At 40.2% G+C, this 19,864-nt stretch overlaps 1 protein-coding gene across 2 annotated transcripts in view; it reads left to right on the top strand.

The window, feature by feature from the left end:
- The window catches only part of WDR44 (WD repeat domain 44), a 113,662-nt gene extending 108,426 nt beyond the window's left edge, over window positions 1-5,236 (top strand). For both annotated transcript variants that reach the window (XM_030208978.1, XM_030208977.1), the window contains one exon: window positions 4,955-5,236. In XM_030208978.1, the coding sequence (XP_030064838.1) occupies window positions 4,955-5,049 (95 nt within the window). In that variant the 3' untranslated portion in view covers window positions 5,050-5,236. The remainder of the gene's footprint in view (window positions 1-4,954) is intronic.
- The last annotated feature ends 14,628 nt before the right edge of the window (window positions 5,237-19,864 follow it).

The following is a 19,864-nucleotide window of genomic DNA, read 5'->3' as shown; positions in this document are numbered from 1 at the left end:
GTCTCTCTACTCTGATCACTCCTTATGTACCATCCAGAGTCCTGTGCTTTCAATGATCAGCGTCTGTACATCCCCAGATGCAATATGACTTCTCTAGGAATCATGCATTCTTTTTGCATCACTTCAGCTGCTATATATCTGGAACCATCCTACACCAAACTTAGATCATCTTTGAAGATTCACTTATCCTTGCAGGTCTTTGGCTTGCAGGTGGTTGATGGTACTACCAAGAGGGTCAACTGAAACCCCTAGTCTCTTTCCCTTTGCTGATTGTTCCTTGCAATATCTGTGACTCTTCTCGGTTGAATACTTAATTTGTTTGATTTGTAGTTATCTTATTTAGCTTTAACATTTCTGCTACACACTTTCCTGTATTATAATGGTGTTCCGTTTTCTCAGCATTTTTGCTTTGTACACTGCATTGTAATCCTTTTAGGAAAGGCAGTATAATAAATCTAATAAACCATATTCTTGCTTGAGAGCTGTAATACCCCTATCCTTAATATTCATCACATTTAAAATCCTGGAGCTCAGCTTCTTTCAGCATTCCCACCTTAGTGGTTTGCTGCTCCAGACCCAAGGAAACAGTCCAACTTCTCTTTCAATAAGTTTGCATCTTTAACTACTGATTTAGATGTTAGATGGAGAGAAGTGTGCAAATCTTGAATAACATTCCATGGGGACACTTTGTTCACTATAGCTGGTTTATCAACCTGCTAGGACCTCCACCAGCAAGTTCATCAACCCTTATAACTGCTCTCCTGGAACCAGGCTGCTACAAAGCTGAAAACATTCTCAAAGAGAAAAGTCACTGTGGGAACCCCTCCATTACCAAATACTGAAGAGTCAGCAGCAGCATTTAGCTCTCCTTGTCCCAGCATGCTAACCTTGCCAACATTGCTTCTGGGTTGAGGTGGAGCTACTCTTGGGAGGGGACTGAGCAAAGTTTCTTCCAAGCTTACGTTCTGTCAAAAAGCCGGCAGGCCCCGCTGACATGGTAGCTCTCTGTTCCAGTGGCTGAATCCTAAAATGTTCTGGCATCTGGTTTGATACTAGATTACTCCCAGAACCAGGAGGAAAGCCCTGGGACTTACAAGGGAATCAAGGCAAACAGCAAGAGAACAGAGAAAATCAAGTACTTGGGAGCTCTCACACATATTCCAGCCTGGATGTCATCTTGATTCCTAGCATTAAGGTTTTTAAAATAACCCAGAAGCAGGTAGCTCATGATTCAGAAGTCTTTTTTACTAAGATGATATGTGAGGTACATAAGGTTGTTTGTTTTTGTACATTAGAGATAAAATGCACTGTGGCATTCCAGAATCATCTTGTTTCTCATAGATGTGTCTTTCATATCTTAAGCTTTAATGTGCTTCTTGATTCCTTTTACTTCCACTCCCAAGTATCAAGATGGCCTTCATGGTCCAGAGGAAAGCAACCAAAGTGATGAGAGGTCTCCATCAGAAAATATAACAAGAGACAGAGGGGCTGTGATACAGACATTTAAATACTTGAAAGGAATTATTGAAAAACAAACCTTTTCCAGATGAGGAGAAGCTCTAGAACTAGAGGAAATGATACGAAACTACAGGGAGGTGGGGGTCAAAAACAAAGGAAACATTTTTTTCTCAGAAAGAGTAGTTGATACCTTTAGTTCTCTCCTGAAAGAGGTGTTGAAAGCAAAACTGGTACTGGAATTCAGAAAGGAGTGGGGATATACTCTGTGGCTCCCTAAAAGACAAGGGGATATGAAACGAGCATCTGTTCTGAAAGCTTTTGCCATGAAATTATAGTAATTTTATTTTGTTATAATTATTATTGTTGTAGTTCTGGACTGATGTCCTTTTCTTATGCTGTTAATCCTCTCTGAACCTAAATTTAGGGATAGAGCGGGCTGTAAGTACCCATTATCAGCATCATCCCTTGGCAGTCAGACTGTAGTGAAATAGTTTTCTTCTACTTTGATGTCTTAATATAAGGCTGCAAGCAGTAAGCAGATACGCTCCAAAAATCATCTGCTGTCAAGGACTTGAAATATTCAACAAATGAGATGAAACACAAGAGCAGAGTGGCCCTAGCTAAAGCCTTTGTATGCATCCCAGAGGGCTTTGATATGATGAAAATTCTTATGCTCTAAATCAAGCCAGAAACCATTCTAGATCTGATGGAGAAGATCACAAGCAGCAATTAGCAGTGGAGTCTGAGAGAATGACACATGGACAAAGTTTGTCCCTGCCATGTTCTCACAGTCTTTGTCCCTGCGGGCTCTGTCCTCATCTGCACAAGCATTGAACACTTATGATTTTATATTTAAATCTTATTAAAGTATAAAAAGGAACCATATTTTGTACAACTGTTGTTTATAAATCACAAATTGAAAACAATAACGAGCAGCTGAAAGAACCCCACCACCATCCTCTGCCCTTCCAACCCCACGCAAATCCTCCCTGTTAAAATGTCCAGGGGGACAAAATATAACCCGCTTTGTATGCCCTAGCGGGGGAGAAATATGCCATATGAAGCACTGTTATGATTTTTTAATCTGTGGGTGAACAATAGATAATCCACAATCTCAGGATTCAGTCTAGCTCTCTTGTCTTCCACAGTCCTTCCTGAAATAGAAAATGTCCTCTCCAAAGATGTGCTGGTAGCAGGAATGCACAGTTTTGCGAGTTTTGACCAGCACTGTTGCTTGTTTCTCTAAAAAATCAAAACATTGTCGTCTGTATCACTCAAATATAAATAACTGACCAGTTCATTAACAGTAACCTTCAAAAGTTGCTCATAAAACTGCTAACATCTATTTTCATTCTTTTGGATACTTTTTGGGAACTTGGATTGTGGAGGATCCTGAGTTGCTGGTATTGAAGGACTTGAGCCTTCCATTTCCATCTGGTTTTGGTACAGCCTTTTTCAACATTCGGTTGCCTGTGTTTTTACATCATCTGGGAAGATAATTGGATTGCTCTTCAGACATGGGTGTAGAAGAGAACCAGTACTGTGTAGTGGATGAACAGGAAAATAAGTGTCAATTGTTGGAAATGCTCCTTGATGCCAGCAACCATGGATGAATCTGTTGCAGTAACAATAAGATGCTTGAGCAACTCAGCACATGATGTAAGGGCATTGCAGATGGTAGGATTTTGATCAGCAGACAAGACTCTTGTTGACAAATCAAAGGCAGGCAAGACACAAATGATGTCATTTAACAGTGCTTCATTTAAATCCAAAATCAGCTTCTGCAGTTTTTTTTTTATCATTGAATTCAGTTGCCAGTTGTCTAAGATGTAATGTTTAACATATTGATACTAGTATTTTATAAATGCTGTTCCGTCTAGTTGGAACAGCCTGTTTTAAGGCTAGTCTCACTTTTAGAAAGTGACAAAAGGGCAAAGTTTGTCTCCATTCCCGCTGTTAACCATGTATCCCCATCCCCATGTCATTCTCTAGTCTGAGTTATTGCGCACTCACGTATCCAGACCGTCTGCACCAATTTCCATCCTAGCAGCAAGCCCATGCAGGAGGCGGGGGTGGAACCATTGAGTACGAACTGAATGCTGCAGCCATATTCCAGTGGTCAAGGTTCCAGAAAGAGAAGGATAGAGTCCAATTTTTTTAATGTCCCCAATGGGTATTTTTATATTATTACCACAGACAATATTAAGGCATGTCTGTTATTAATTCTCACCTGGAATACATGTATATTTGCACCAGTACCAACTGATCACATTAGGTGTCTGACATCTACTTTTGTTTTCCTTGAGCCCACAAATTTGGAGTAAAGGATGCTTTTCAATAGAAAGACTTGTTATTTTAATATTATGGTCTACAATCTTGACAATTTTATGGTACCAAGGTAGAGTTTATATGCAACGTGGAGCAAATCTTGCCTAAAAATGTGTACAGGGGAGGAAGATTTATTTATTATACAGTTTATACACTAAACTACTAGGCAGTTCACAAAGTTCACATACATAATCAAATAAACTTACATAAAATCAAAAGATAAAATATTCACTAACTCTGACACAAAACTTAAAAACCAACACCCCCCCCCCCCCCCCCCCCCAAGAAATCAGCAAAACGCCTTTTGAAACAGCAAGGCCTTCAGCATAAAATATCTTAAATCTGTACTCTAATCTAATATGCCTGAATGAAGGAATATCTAAAACACACTTTTTTTTCTTTTGACCATAACATTCGAGGTGGACAGTAAATCCTCATGCTTGATACCAACGCTGCAGGGAACTCATTATTCAAAGCTTTATGAATTAAGGTCAGAATCTTACATTTAAAACACCATTTCACTGAAAGCCAATGCAACAACCACAACACTGGGGAAATATGGTCAAATTTTGTAATGTTTAGCAAACTTTTGGCAGCAATCTGTGCAAGTTGCAAGGATTTCAATACATTATTTGAAATCCCTAGGAACAGCGAATTACAGTAATCGGAGGCATAAGTGTTTGTACAATATGTCTAAAATTAGGCCCTGATAACAGATTTTTTTAATCTTCTCAAAACCGTTATAAAAAAAAAAATCCATTTGACTAACATTTTAAAGTGGACCTTAAATGAAAGAAGAATTTAATGTCACTCCAAGGTTTTTGATTTCCCTGACTAATTGAATTACAGAATCGCCCAACTTAAATTCTTCTGGCTATGCAAACTGCATTTAGCAAGTATAGTTGGTCAAAACAGTGCAGTTGTAGGCAAATTAGTTTAGTCTGGAGTATTTTCAGGTAGAAACAATTAATTTAGGGCCTCTTACAAAGCTGTGCTAGCGATTCCTGTTCAGTAAATGAGAGGAAACCCATTCAGTTCCTGTGGGCTTCGTCTCATTTGCTGTGTGGGAATTGCTAGTGCCGCTTTGTAAAAGAGGCCTTTATCTTTTGTTTATTGAGACTTAACTGTATCTATCTTTTTCTGTTTGTTTGTTTTTTTTCTTTTTTAGGTGCTTTGAAATCTGATCATACAGAAGTGCTTTTATCTGCTGACTTCACTGGTGCAATCAAAGTCTTCATGAACAGAAAGAAAACTGTATCTTAAACTTTATAAACCATTGAAATTTCACTCTAAATATCCTACAAGTAAATCTTAATAGCCAATACATATGGAAGCAAATTAATGTAATACAGCAGGCTTACAAAACTTTTTCACCATATTTATTTTTTTGCAGAGCTACTAAACCAGCTCTGGGGTTTACTAAGCCGCTAGCACGGCTGGCTCTGCTAGTGCTGACACAGCCCATTCACTTTGAATAGGCTGTGTCGGCAATACCGGACGGAAGCCACTAGCGTGGTTTAGTAAACAGACCCCCAGGTTTATGGGGATTTTGTGTTGGTAACCTGTTAATAACTGAGCTGATTAGGATAAGGATAGTAATGCCAAGCAGCCATTAAATTCTTATTTTTTTATATTGTCTTTTTGTTATGATTGTGAACATGCACAGATTTCTGCATGATGGTATATTAATATATTCACATTTATGTGTATCTTTTGGGATTACATGTATTAAGTTTAACAGACAAATTAACTTATTTGGTGGCTTCACAGCTACTAAATCTTAAAAATTAACGAGTGTTTATTTTTGTTCTGTTTTATTAGTAAAGTCTAGTTAAAACAAAAATTTATTCTTTTTGTTGCACAAAATTCCAGTTTTGAGAAGCTTCTCAGTTTGTAATTAGCTATTGTTCTGAGGGTATAAACTATACATTTCTGATGGGTCAAACTAAAAAGTATGAATTTTTATAAATTAAGTTAATTTCAGGTCATGTGGAAGTATTTTGTTGTCTTTTTTTTAATGTGTTTCAGAGATTTTAGGTTCCTTTTTTAAGTTTATTTCCTTCTTTGCACACTGGAGTAGTATATTTGTGTGAAGAAGCCTTACTCATTCCTTATTCATGGGCACCAAGGCTGTGCTGATTTGAACTAAAATTTATAGTCTTCAAACAAATTGACTTCTTTTCCAGCTATGTAAAAGAAAATACTGTTTACATATTTTTTTAGGCATTGTTGGTAAAATAAAAAAAAATTGAGGGGAATTTTTTTTTCTGTTTAGAGTAACAGTACTGGATTTTGACATCTCTGTAAATATTGAAAACAGTGGACCAATGAAATAACATTCTGAGTAGTCCAGCTCAAAAGGTTATTGATGGTTTCAGAAAAGACATAACGTATCATTAAAAAATCAGTTACAGAGGTTTGGTAAAAATCTTGATTTCTTCTTAATTGATTTCTGTTGGGTTTTTTAAAACTTTTTGTTGTTTTTTTTCTTGCCCACTTATACTTGTTCTGATGATACATTCTCTTGTTTTTAACTGGCCCACTAGTTCTCTGATAGACCTCATTTCACTATCCTAAGAAGAAAAACAACATGTCTTCTTAGTGCCTCAAAAAAAATTGATATCTGGTCATGTTGGAGGGTGGCCAATGTAACACCGATTTTAAAAAAAAAAAATTTTTTTAAGGGTTTCAGGGGTGACCTAGGAAATTAGAGTGGTAAGCCTGATGTCGGTGCTAGGCAAAAAAGTGGAAACTATTATAAAGAATAAAATTACAGAACACGTAGACAAACATGATTTAATGGGACAGAGTCAGCATGGATTCAGCCATGGGAAGTCCTGCCTCACCAATTTGCTTCATATCTTTGAAGGCTTGAATAAACATGTTGATAAAGGTGAGCCAGTTAATGTAGTATATCTAAATTTTCAGAAGGCTTTTGACAAAGTACCTCATGAGAGACTCCTGGGAAAAGTTAGTCAATGTTCTGGTGTGGATTAGGAATTGGTTATTGGACATAAAACAAAGGGTAGGGTTAAATGTACATTTATTTCAATGGAGGAGGGTGAATAGTGGAGTGCCGCAGATCTCTTTTGGGACCAATGCTATTTAACATATTTATAAATAATCTGGAAATCGGTACAAGTGAGGTGATTAAATTTACAGATGAGACAAAACTATTCAAGAAAAAGCAAAGGTGACAAGAATAGTCCCAAAATAAATGTGGTGCAGAAATGTATTGGTAGGTATCAAAGACTCAACACAAGCCGTATTTCAGCCGTTAGGCCTGCGTCAGAGGTTTACAAATGAAAACAAACAATACTTATACACATCAATAAATTACAATGTAAAACTAAAGGTTAAAAAGCATGTTAAGACAAAAAAACAAGTAAACCAAAGCATAAACCATTAAATAAGTATAACTGAGAAATATCTAAAATAATGATATTCAAATTAGTTTTAAAAAGTTAAAAAGGATGTAAAAGAGAAAACTAGAATGAGTATGAACTTACAGCATCAATTAAAATGTTAATAAATGTTCATCATCATGAAATGTCAATGTAGTGAAGGGAGATACATAATTCATAGCATTGCAAGAGAAAAAAACAACTTTACAAGGCTAAATTGATAAAATGTATAACACAAAGTATATTGAACACTTATTAAATATGCTAAAAACAGTTCTGTTAGAATATAACTGCACAAAAAGTGCTAAAGATATGGAAAGTGAAAACCATGAGTGAAACCATCGCTAAAAAATCTCATAGAATCTATTAAATGTAAGACCACAGAAAGTACTGAAGATATTGAAACCACCTTTGTGAAAAATGTAGATAACTGATCAATATGAATGTAGATACATTTCTATTCAGTATCATAATGTAGAACATCCATATAAATTACATCATTAATACAGATAGTATTAGCACACAAAAAAGTGAATAGTTACAGAAAGACATGAGCTAATGTAATGTTCATAGCAATTACATATAAAGGGACATTTCAAATTAGTACATCATAGTGTTATAAAAACATCTATAATTTATATAAATATATTTAAAATGTAATACATCATTGATAAAAAATGATACTGCATGCACAAATTTCTGTGGCTCACAAATTATATTAACTTAAAAGATAAATACTGTAACAAAATTTGTAAAAAAAAAAATGTATGAATCGGCATGAGCAAAACAATTCTTAAAGAAAAGGTCTCTAAGTTCAGCATTCAAACTCTAGGTTCTACTGTTTTAAATTCAAAAATTAAACACTGTTCTTCATGAAATAAAGGAAGGTCAAGTTTGCTTCAAAACAAAAAACTTTAAATCTTCAATTGTGTGGTTGAACAGATACCAATCAGGAACTAAGGGGGCAGATTATACTTTTCTGCTAATACAACTTTCTATGTTCAAAAATTCTCGTCTTTATCATTCTCTTTGTTTTCTCAATATAAAGAAGATCACATGGGTATACAGTAGCATAAATCATATTGGATGATGTATAGTTAGTACATAATCTAATAATGAAATCCCATTTTCTGAATGAGTGTCTAAAAGAATCAAGGGTAATGCAATGTTTGCAAACCGAGCATTTACCACATGGAGAATGACCTGTTTAATTAGAATATTATTCCTTCAAATCTGGGAGTGCTGAAGGTACAAGTCCACAAGTCTGTTAAAACACTTGTGGACTGTGAAAAATTGCAGAAAGACCTTAGGAAATTGAAAGATTGGGCATCCAAATGGCAGATAAAATTTAATGTAGACAAATGCAAAATGACAAACATTGGGAAAAATAATCAGAATCATAGTTACCTGATACTAGGGTTCACCTTGGGGGACAGCACCCAAGAAAAAGATCTAGGTATCATTGTAGACAATACGCTGAAATCTTCTGCCCAGTATGTGGCAGCGGCCAAAGAAGCAAACAGGATTCTAGGAATTATTAGGAAAAGGATAGTAAATAAGCCCCAAAATACTATAATCTATATAAATAATTCTCACCTCAAAGCTCACTCTGTGGCAGGGAAACACTGAAGCCCTGCACTTAGGCTGTCACCACTCACTATCACTCATGCACCACTCACTCTCACTGAGACCCGCCCACAGCCACGCCCCTTCCGCACATAATTCGCTACCTCAACGTTCTAATGAAGCGCTGCAACTTTCGGTTTTTGAGGTGGCAGAGATCGGAATTTGTCCCCATGCCTGTTTGCCCCGCCCTCGCAACAAACGTGATGACGTCGAGGGCGGAGCAATAACAGTTAACGAATCGCTTCGCTCCACCCTTGACGTCATCACGTTTGACGCGAGGGCGGGGCACACATCGATCTGCAACACTGCTTGAGGCACCCAGGCAGCGAGGGAGCAAATGAGCCAGCCAGCCCCGACCAACGGAGGGAGTGCGGCAGGCAGAAGGTCGGAGGCAGCAAGGGAGCCAGCCAGCCACTCTACGTGGCACTGCGGGGGGGGGGGGGAGCCCACGATCCTGAAGCACGGAGGGTAAGTCCACGAAAAAGGGGAGGGGGTTGGGAAGGAAATGGCCTTGCTAGTGCCCGTTTCATTGGCCTCAGAAACGGGCCTTTCTTACTAGTGCCTCTATATCACTCCATGGAGTGACCTCATCTTGAGTACTGCATTCATTTCTGGTTGCCGTATCTCAAAAAAGATACAGCGAAATTAGAAAAGGTTCAAAGAAGAGCGAACTCTTCGCATATGAGGAAAGGCTAAAGAGGTTAGGGCTCTTCAGCTTGGGAAAGAGACGGCTGAGGGAAAATATGATTGAGGTCTGCAAAATCCTGAATGGTGTAGAATGAGTAGGAGTGAATCGATTTTTGAACAGCCATATTGGCTCAGACCAATGGTCCCTCTAGATGGACCATACATGTTTTTATCTGCCATCATGTACTGTGTTACTATCTCATACATATTCATTGAGAACACCAGGTCTGGAGGTTATCACCTAAATTTATAACAGTTTTTCTTAACCAAGTCCTCAGGGCACACCTACCCAGTCAGGTTTTTAGCATATACACAATTAATTTGCATGAAATAGATTTGCATGCTCTGCTTGTTTGGAATGCAGATCTATCTCATACATATTTATTGTGGATATCCTGAAAATCCAACTTGTCTGTGTGTGCCTTGAGTACTGAGTCGAGAAGCACTGATTTGTAATGCAAAATCATGCATTTGTGTTGCTAAAATCCAAGAGAGTGACAGAATAAGGAATGAAATTGTGATGTGCACAAAACTAGAGTGATCTGGGGGTGATTAAAGCGGATGATGTTAGTGTCAAAGCAAATTGATAAAGCAGTGTCAACATCCAAGAGCTTGCTACTGTAGGTTGAGAAATAACCAGTATGACATGAAAAGCATGCAAAACAACTCATTATTATACAAAATGAATAACAGCTTTAGGAGAAAAATAATGCCTTAAGAGCATCTGCTCAGCAACACATGGCCTAATACCCCCCAATGGAGCCTCCTAAAGGGGGCTGTTGCCTGCATCAGCCTTACCCCTGCCATTAAATAGAACACCACCTCCACCCTTAATCTGTTCCCTAGCACCTAATTGATAATAGGAGACTAGAGATTCCTGTACATATATCCTTAGTTGGCATTTTTACTCCTACCTTTAGGTAGAATTTGGCTTGCTGCTTCTCCTTTCTGATAAGGACATGTCAGTGCCTTATTACACTCCAAAGAAGAGGAAGGATTCAACCTCATCTTCATCAGCGCTGAGGGAGCGCAATATAGGACATTGGCCAGAAGCTGGAGTGTCTCTACATTGTGAACCACTTTGATTACTCTGTTGAAGGGTGGTATATCAAATTTTTAATAAAGACTATTGCTAGGGTTGGAATGGCACTATTTTACAGCCAGGGCAGAAAAATATGGGGATTGCTTCTGATCCTCCACTATCCACCATAGCCCCCCTCCACAACCCCCCCCCCCCCCCCCCGGGGGGGTAGGTGACAAGTGGAGTATTGAGGGGGTGGCATATTTGTATTTGATGCACGGGTTGGGGGGGGGGGGGGGGGAGATGGATTGAGGTTTTCAAGCACTTGCCTTTAACAACATAGTGGCCCCAAGTTATCTTTGCTATCTTTGCATTGCTGCAGCCAGGAACACTTAAAGTTTCCTGTTGCAGCAAGGCAGAGTGAAGTTTACTATGCAAGTTACTAAGGTGTACCACAGGTTAGTAACTACTACCCCTTAAGTTCCCCATTTCTTGAAAAAATAGATATTACATTTTCAGCAGAAACTGAAACTTTCAACACCCCTCATCCATGATCATTCTCTGCTACCACCATTTCTCCCCCTCCCTGGGGCTGACTGACCACCCTGTAGGCCCTCCCAAGGCCTACCTTAAACCCTGATGATGCAGTGGTCGCTTAGGGGGCAGGAATGGAGCCCATTTGTTCCTGCCTGCTGTCACTACTGACAATGTCAAGACTTCCTGCTCCAGCCTCGCAAGACTGCTGCTGGAGGTCATGGCAGCCATTTTTGAGATTGGTACCCATGGGACGGATTTGCATGTATTGCAAATCTGTATTGTTAAAATTAGAGAGTAAAATGTTACTTAGTAAAAACGGGTGATGGTTGGTTAATTGTTGCCATAATGAATATGACTATGCTGAGTCCATTAGAAAACTGCTCTTCAGACTACTGGATTGGATTGGTGTTGCGGCATCATGTAGAAATGCCTATATATTGGTGCTAATCTCAAAATGTCTGCCGGGTTCTCCTGCATCAGTTTTGGCAGCCATCTCGATTCAATAGTGGAAGGGGGCCGCCAAAAAGGCCACTAGACCGCCAAGCTTTGTTAAAGTAGGGCTTATAATGTCAGACAGCCTGGAGGGCCAGGTCTCTGCTGGGGGTGGGGGTGGGGCGCACAGTGGTACATATTTTCTGCTGGGGGGGGGGGGGGGGGGCAGGTGCGGAGGACAAATTGGTTTTGGCTTTGAATATGGCTGAAACCAAGTGGTGAATTTTGGCCGGAACTAAAGCCACTGTTTTTAGTCATCATCTAAGCTCCACTCTTAACATAGTCTAAAATCCTACCTGTATGACACACTGCCACCTATGTACTAGGCAGGTAAGTCTCACAAAGAGAGCCTCATGTCCACCAACTACATATCTAATGACTGAATCACCAATTCAACAGTTGACCTAACCCTTTCCTCCTGGGCATGTGCCATTAGAGCAGAGGTTCTCAACCCAGTCCTCAGGACCCACCAAGCCAGTCAGGTTTTCAAAATACCTACATTGAATATGCATGAGAGATTTGCATACAGTAAAGGCAACGCATCCAAATTTATCTCCTGCATGTTCACTGCGGGTATCTTGAAAACCTGACTGACTTGGTGTGCCCTGAGGACTGGGTTGAGAACCCCTGCACTACAGAGCGAGAGAAAGATCCTCGGTGCCAGATTATTTTATTTATTTTTGTTACATTCGTACCCCGCGCTTTCTCACTCATGGCAGGCTCAATGCGGCAGGCAACGGAGGGGTAAGTGACTTGCCCAGAGTCACAAGGAGCTGCCTGTGCCGGGAATCAAACTCAGTTCCCCAGGACCAAAGTCCATCACCCTAACCACTAGGCCACTCCTCCACTATATTGCATTACCTCCCCCAGAGTCGGTCCTGGCTACAAGATAACTTGCCAAAGTTGATGTTCTCTCCTTTAGGTGACCTTTCTTCTCTCAAGGAGCACATAGGTACCAGCCTAGAGATGAGATTTCATATTATGTCTCTGAAGCATTCCTCAATATACCCCTGTGCTCCTCCAATTCTACTCTACCCTCCAGAGACTGAATTTGTTCTCTGAGAGCCAGGAGCTGTCTGCATCAAGTGCACATTTGGTGCTGACTCACCAATGGGGAAATAATCATACATGTTGCCTCGGCACAAAGGACTGGGTAACTCATCTTGTTGCTGGACTGCTGTATGCATCTTAGTATTGGTGAGTTGTTTAGTTGTTGAAGCTTCTAAGCCAAGGGTTTTCAACCCGGTCCTTAGGGCACACCTAGCCAGTCGGGGTTTTCAGGAATTCAGTGGAGGTATCCTGAAACCTTGCCTGGCTTGGTATGCCCCAAGGCCTGGGTTGAGAAACTGTTTGGAGCTGTCACAGAGTTAAAACAGTTTCCTGTAGAAGATGTGGATCAGAATCCCTCCAGCATATGAAAGGCTGATCAAATTACTGGAAAAGTTTAATTGAAGCGATTGTGGCTGAGGCAGGTGCCATCAGTCTATAAATAAAAAAAAGTTTCACATACATTTTTGTGCATTGATAATTGTTGAATCTCTTTGAATGAATAAAATATTTTGTCTTTATTTATTATGATGATTTTTAGGATCTAAGTGGTATATTAAATTGAAATCAAATCACATGAGTATAAATTGTGATAAGAATGTCCTAGGGAGTTCACAGACATTTTTTGTAGCCCTATATTTAATCTATTTCCATCAGGAAAAGCTTTGATATATCAGGCTCATAGTAAGAAATAGCCTAAATAAGAAAATGGCAATAGAAAAATATACAAATGAGTCTGTCCCATGAAAGAAAAATGAAAAAGTCTGAAAAGATAATGACTTGCAGGAAAATTTGACTTTTTATTGCTATGCCACTGTGAGGATTTGTCTCAACTCCCTGCTTTTCTCTTTTTTTCTCTCAGTACTTGTCCCTTGGCTCCAGTGAAACTCCAAGCAGGGATGACCTTAAGATATACTGTGCAGAGTAATGCTATTTTCCTCAGGCTCCCACCAGGCGTCAAAGTTAGCATTTCTACCAGCTTGGGTGCATCTTCCCCAAACTGCTGCTATGCCGTCAAACTAGAATTCTCTCTACCACTGTGATCGCACACAGTGTAGGTCTCTTCATATCCTGCCAAACTCAAAGCTGGGAAGCCCTTGAGCGTTCATGACTATAGCTAGTGCATGTCCATTGTTCTTCTTCCAAGTATATATTTTTTTAGTTTTGATTGTCAGCTGTTTACAAATAACGGCACAAGGAGGATACAATACTATTTCATTGTTTCTCTCTCCAGTATATGGCCTAGGTTTCCACTGTGTTATCATTGTAGGATGCCCTCATTGCATGGCTGCATCCAGTATACAAACCCCAATTGCCTGCTTGGAAGTTGCCATGTCACCACCTACAACATGTCACTTTGCCTTTGAGACAGACCATTTGCTGAGTGTGCAAGCACTATCTGGGATAGGCATTGAACTTTGCTTATACCTATTTTTAGCCCTTCAATTTTACATGCACCTTAGTATTGGTAAGAAGTTTATTTAAAAAAGGCATGAGTATTGGCAATATTGATAGGCATGCTATGCTTAGAGCCACATGCTCTCCCTGTACTTCAGGGCTGACTTACACTTTGAGCCACACAGTTTGTGGCACCAGGGAGTGCAATGAGCATGAATTAAGGTGGGAGGGCAAGTGAGCATGACCACATGCGAGGATGAGAGTGGTCAGGTGTGAGTGAGTAAGGAGATGAGTGGCAAAAGGAGAGCAAGTAAGAAAATCAATACAGCTGTGGATTGAGAGCATTGGTGTATTTAGGGTAGGTGCGCCATGGCGTATGCACCCCCTGTCAGAACTGGCCCCCCTTAAAGTCCTGTTGGCTTCACCCGGGCAGTGAGCGAAGGGATGGAACGATTCAGGGAGGAATTTCTGGAGCAGTCTGCAGGCAGCCTATGAGTGCCACTGCCTGGGTGAAAACTAAACAGAGGATTTTAAGGTGAAGGTGGAAGAGGGGCAGCAGCAGTGGCACAGGGGGGCAGGGGGAGATGCATCCCCTGTAAAAAGTTCCTGGCTACGCTACTGAGTGGGAGTGAGGAAACAGATCAGCATCTAGAGGACAGGCATGAGTAGAAGATTGCTTCATCCTATCCTGCATATGCTTTCTCTCTGTCCTCTTCTTTTCCTCCTTTCACTTTTGTTTCCTCCTCTCCAGATCACTTTTATTTCCACCTCTTCTAGCACTATTCATAAGGATCTCTTCTCCACACAAAAAAAAAAACCCTACATAAAGTAATGACACAAAATAAAATGGCAGGAAATCACTTTTCTGTTAAGTGTTTTAAAAAGCAATATAATTAAACATGCAGATTTTATGGAAATGTTAGAGCATTGGAGAAATTTTCTGCAGAATTTGCAAACAAAATTCTTGGTGCAGAATCTTAAAGTGCCACAGGAAATGGGTTATATACCTAGGTACTGAGAAACAGGAGGCATTCTCTCTTGTTCTATAATGTTTAATCTGTATATGGCTAGAACCCCTCTGCCATCATGGTTTGGCTTTATTTGTTTTTCAAACTAGCTGTATGAATCGGTGACCAGATGACCCTTATTGATACCTTGCATCAGTGGCGTTCCTAGGGGGGTGGACACCCCCCCCCCCCCGATGCAGCAAGGACACCCCCCTGGGTGCAGCACCCCCCACGATGCAGCGTGGACCTGCCCCGGGTGCACGCCGCTGGGGGGGGTGCCGCAGCACGCGCCTGCTCAGAGTTCCCTGACTTCGCGCATTCGCTGCAGCTCCCTCTGACCCGGAACAGGAAGTAACCTATTCCAGGGCAGAGCAGAGGGAGCTGCAGCAAACGCGCGAAATCAGCGATCTCAGAGCAGGTGCACGCCGCGGCACCCCCCAGCGGCGTGCACCCGGGGCAGACTGCCCCCCTTGGTACGCCACTGCCTTGCATTACTTTAAAATAGGACTGCAAGTTAATTGCAGGAAGAGGGGTGAGAGAAAGAAAAAAAAAAGAGGAGGTGGAATAGCACTAATCTAGAGATCCCACTTCACCGTAACAACAACTGCTGAGTCTATAACACCAAAACTCGAAATTGCCTCAGAATCCACCATGCTAACCTGCTCGACCATCTAAACGTGGTCCTGTTTTATAGACCACCAGGAAATTGGCAAGAATGCCAGTCAAACTTTATGGATTTTATATTGAATACATGTGTATCCAACTCCAACTTACTCATAATAGGGGACATAAACCTACACCTGGAAGACACTAATGCAACCAATACACATGACTGCAAAGACTTCCTACAACTATGGAACCTCAAATTGCCTAATATACAAGCTACACATGTTAAAGGACACACAATTGACCTCATTACACACAAACTAGCCTTAGACTCAAACCTTATCCTAACAGATACAAAATGGACGGCCATACCATGGTCAGACCACCATAAACTAAACGTAGCCCTACAATGGCGGATAAAAGACACACAACCCAAGCAAGAAAGCACAACCTACACTACTAGAGGACAGGTCGATCCTGTTACTTTCTGGAGTGAAGGAGTGGCCTAGTGGTTAGGGTGGTGGACTTTGGTCCTGAGGAACTGAGTTCAATTCCCACTTCAGGCACAGGCAGTTCCTTGTGACTCTGGGCAAGTCACTTAACCCTCCATTGCCCCATGTAAGCCGCATTGAGCCTGCCATGAGTGGGAAAGCGCAGGGGACAAATAAAATAGACAGACTCCAAACACTATCTTCAAAAGTGGGACGACAGATGCAGAAGCATACTTGACGAAATTGCACCACTACAAACAAGAACCACCACACGTAGACACAGCTCAATACCTTGGTTCAATGAAGAACTGAAAAAACTAAAAACACAAGCCAGGAGACTCGAACGCGCATGGCAAAAAATGAACATACACTTAAAGCTTGGAAACAAATGCAAAGAAAACATAAATATACAATAAGACAAACCAAAAGAGCATACTACAAAACCAAAATAAGACCAGACTACAAAGACGCACATAAACTCTACCAACTCGTGAATAAATTAATAGACACCACAGCCAGCCAGCCAGCACAGACACCCCATTGGCAGATCAACTTGCCAAATACTTCAATGAGAAAATTATAAAACTCAGATCCACACTACCACTGATCACAAAAAATGTATGGATTGCCTGGACCCTATTCCCAGTGAATAACCAGCAGATCGAACCTGGAGTGACTTCGATCCACTAACCGAAGAAACCATAACTCAAGCACTCAACAAATTCTCCAAAACCCACTCCAAACTGGATATATGCTCCAGTAGCCTAATAAGGCACGCCCCCAAACGCTTCATAACAGACCTGATGTCACATCTGAACTTCATGCTACAACACGGACTTTTCCCCACAGACAAAGGAAATATATTACTTACACCCATACCTAAAGACTTAAAGAAAAAATTAAATGACACAACCAACTATCGACCAGTAGCATCCATCCCCCTGATAGTAAAACTAATGGAAAGTATGGTAACCAAACAACTCACCAATTACCTAAACAGATTCACAATACTACATGAATCACAGTCAGGATTCCGATCAAACCATAGCACTGAAACAGTGCTAACCACTCTCATAACCAAATTTAAACAACTAATTGCAACTGGAAGCAATGTGCTACTCCTACAATTCGATATGTCCAGCGCGTTCGACATGGTCAGCCACCAAATACCCTCGAACATCCTAGATTACTTCAGGATTGGAGGAAACGTACTGAGATGGTTTAAAGGCTTCTTAACAGCAAGAACTTATCAAGTGATTTCAAACTCAAAAACATCAACACCATGGAAACCTGAATGAGGAGTACTACAAGGATAACCGCTATCACCAACCCTTTTTAACTTAATGATGACACCTTTAGCCAAATCGCTATCCAACCAAGGACTCAACCTGTACATCTATGCAGACGATGTCACGATATACATCCCGTTCAAACAAAATATAACTGAAATCACAAATGAAATCACACACAGCCTCCAAATAATTAACTAATGGGCAGACGCATTCCAACTAAAGCTAAACGCAGAAAAAAACACAATGTCTCATCCTGTCCTCACAATACAACACAAACAAACAAACAAACCCATACCATAAACATCCCAGATTACACCCTTCCGGTTTCAGACAGCCTGAAAATTCTGGGAGTCACAATTGACCAAAATCTTACATTCGAAGACCATGCAAAAATACAGCAAAGAAAATGTTCTACTCAATGTGGAAACTTAAAAGAATCAAACCTTTCTTCCCAAGGGAAGTATTCCGTAGCCTAGTACAATCAATGGTGCTAAGTCATCTAGACTACTGCAATGCCATCTATGCCGGATGCAAAGAACAAATCATTAAGAAGCTTCAAACCGCTCAAAACACAGCAGCCAGACTCATATTTGGGAAAGCGAAATGCGAAAGCGCCAAACCCGTAAGAGAAAAACTACACTGGCTCCCACTAAAAGAACGAATTGCGTTCAAAGTTTGCACCCTGGTACACAAAATCGTTCATGGAGAAGCTCCGACCTATATGTCAGACCTTATAGACTTGCCTATTAGGAATGCAAAAAGGTCATCACTCACATTCCTCAATCTCCACTATCCTAACTGTAAAGGGCTCAAATATAAATCCACATACACGACCAGTTTCTCATACATCAGCACGCAGCTATGGAACGCATTACTGAAGGTCATAAAAACAACGCAAGACCTAACCATCTTCCGAAGACTACTGAAAACAGATCTTTTCAAGAAGGCATACCATAAACAATAAATAATAACACTATACTTGATCTATACAAAACTGATCTCTTATCACATGTCTGATTAACCTCTTTGATATTAATGATCAAGCAATACTAATTTAAACCCAATGTTGAATAGGGTCTCTCTATAGTTGATGACCTAATGTATGTTACAATCCAATTTCTTACTCAGGAACCTACATACAATACCATAATTTATTCTTCTTTACCATGTATGCATGCACATATATGTTATGTTTGATGTATGTTACCATGTATGTATACACCTTAACGCAATACCATCTGTAACTCTGCCCAGTAACGGCAACCGCCACTATGGCAAATGTAAGCCACATTGAGCCTGCAAATTGGTGGGAAAATGTGGGATACAAATGCTACAAATAAATAAAAAAATAATGGACCTGGGGGAAGAGGACAGATATTATCAGTTTTTTTAGGGAAGGGAATGGAGATGGGTTTTCATATCCCGCTTTTCTGTGGCTACAATAAAAAATGGTTTAGATATTATATAAAGGTACTTATTTTGTACCTGGGCAATGGGAGGGTTAAGTGACTTGCCCAGAGTCACAAGGATTTGCAGTAGGAAATAAAGGTAGTATGTTTATTTGTACGATTAATTGTAATTAAAATTTGTAATCGAAATGCAGCCCTACTTTCCAAGGAAAAATTCTTATGAGTGAGTTAAGTTTAAATATGTCATATTTATCAAGGAGCATGTTACCAAGTCCCCTGTTTACTAAGGTGCGCTAGTGTTTTTAGTGCGTGCTAAAAATTAGTGTGCGCTAATGCTAGAGACACCCATAGAAATATATGGGTTTCTCTAGCATTAGCGTATGCTAAAAAAGTTAGCGCGCTTACAGCGCATCTTAGTGAACAGGGCTCCAAATTTGTTGAAAACAAAAGTGTACAAGAGTTTACTGTTTATATATACAGACCAGACCTAAAGGCTGCTCAGCTTCTGTTTGCCCTACCTATAATGATAAAGAACCAGAAAACAAAAGCACAAAGGATAGAATTGTAGAGCTTAGTAGATGTTGTGGATGGTCTTTATCGGCCATTTTCTATTTTTCATTTTCTATGTAGTTTCTCCAAATAGCAACAGCTTTTTTTGTGACAGAAGCATGAGATCCATTTCCCCTAAATCAAGCATCGAAGAAAATAAGCACTAATTTTAACAGAAAGTCAACAGATTTTCAGCTACTGCCTGCCTATGAAGATGACCTAGAAGAGAGGTCAAGGCAAATTGCACTGGTTGCAAGATGCATAATAGCAAATGGGCTGTACCAGTGGGCAGAGCATGGTTGTGTTATCGGTGTTCTGCCTAGCAATGTGTGCACCTTATGGAATAGTATCAGATAAGCACATTGCAAGTTGCACTTAGATGCACCAGCTTCTGCCTGCTATAGACCTGGCGTAAGTTGTTGCGCCTAGGTTTTGGAACATCAAAGCGGCTTTGTGCTACTATTCTATCATGAGTTAGGTGCCTTATCTGTGTGCTTTGTCACCTCAGCTAC

This window comes from Microcaecilia unicolor, chromosome 7 (genome assembly GCF_901765095.1).
Source record: "Microcaecilia unicolor chromosome 7, aMicUni1.1, whole genome shotgun sequence".
Lineage (NCBI taxonomy): Eukaryota > Metazoa > Chordata > Amphibia > Gymnophiona > Siphonopidae > Microcaecilia > Microcaecilia unicolor.
This window is presented reverse-complemented; position numbering and strand designations above follow the sequence as displayed.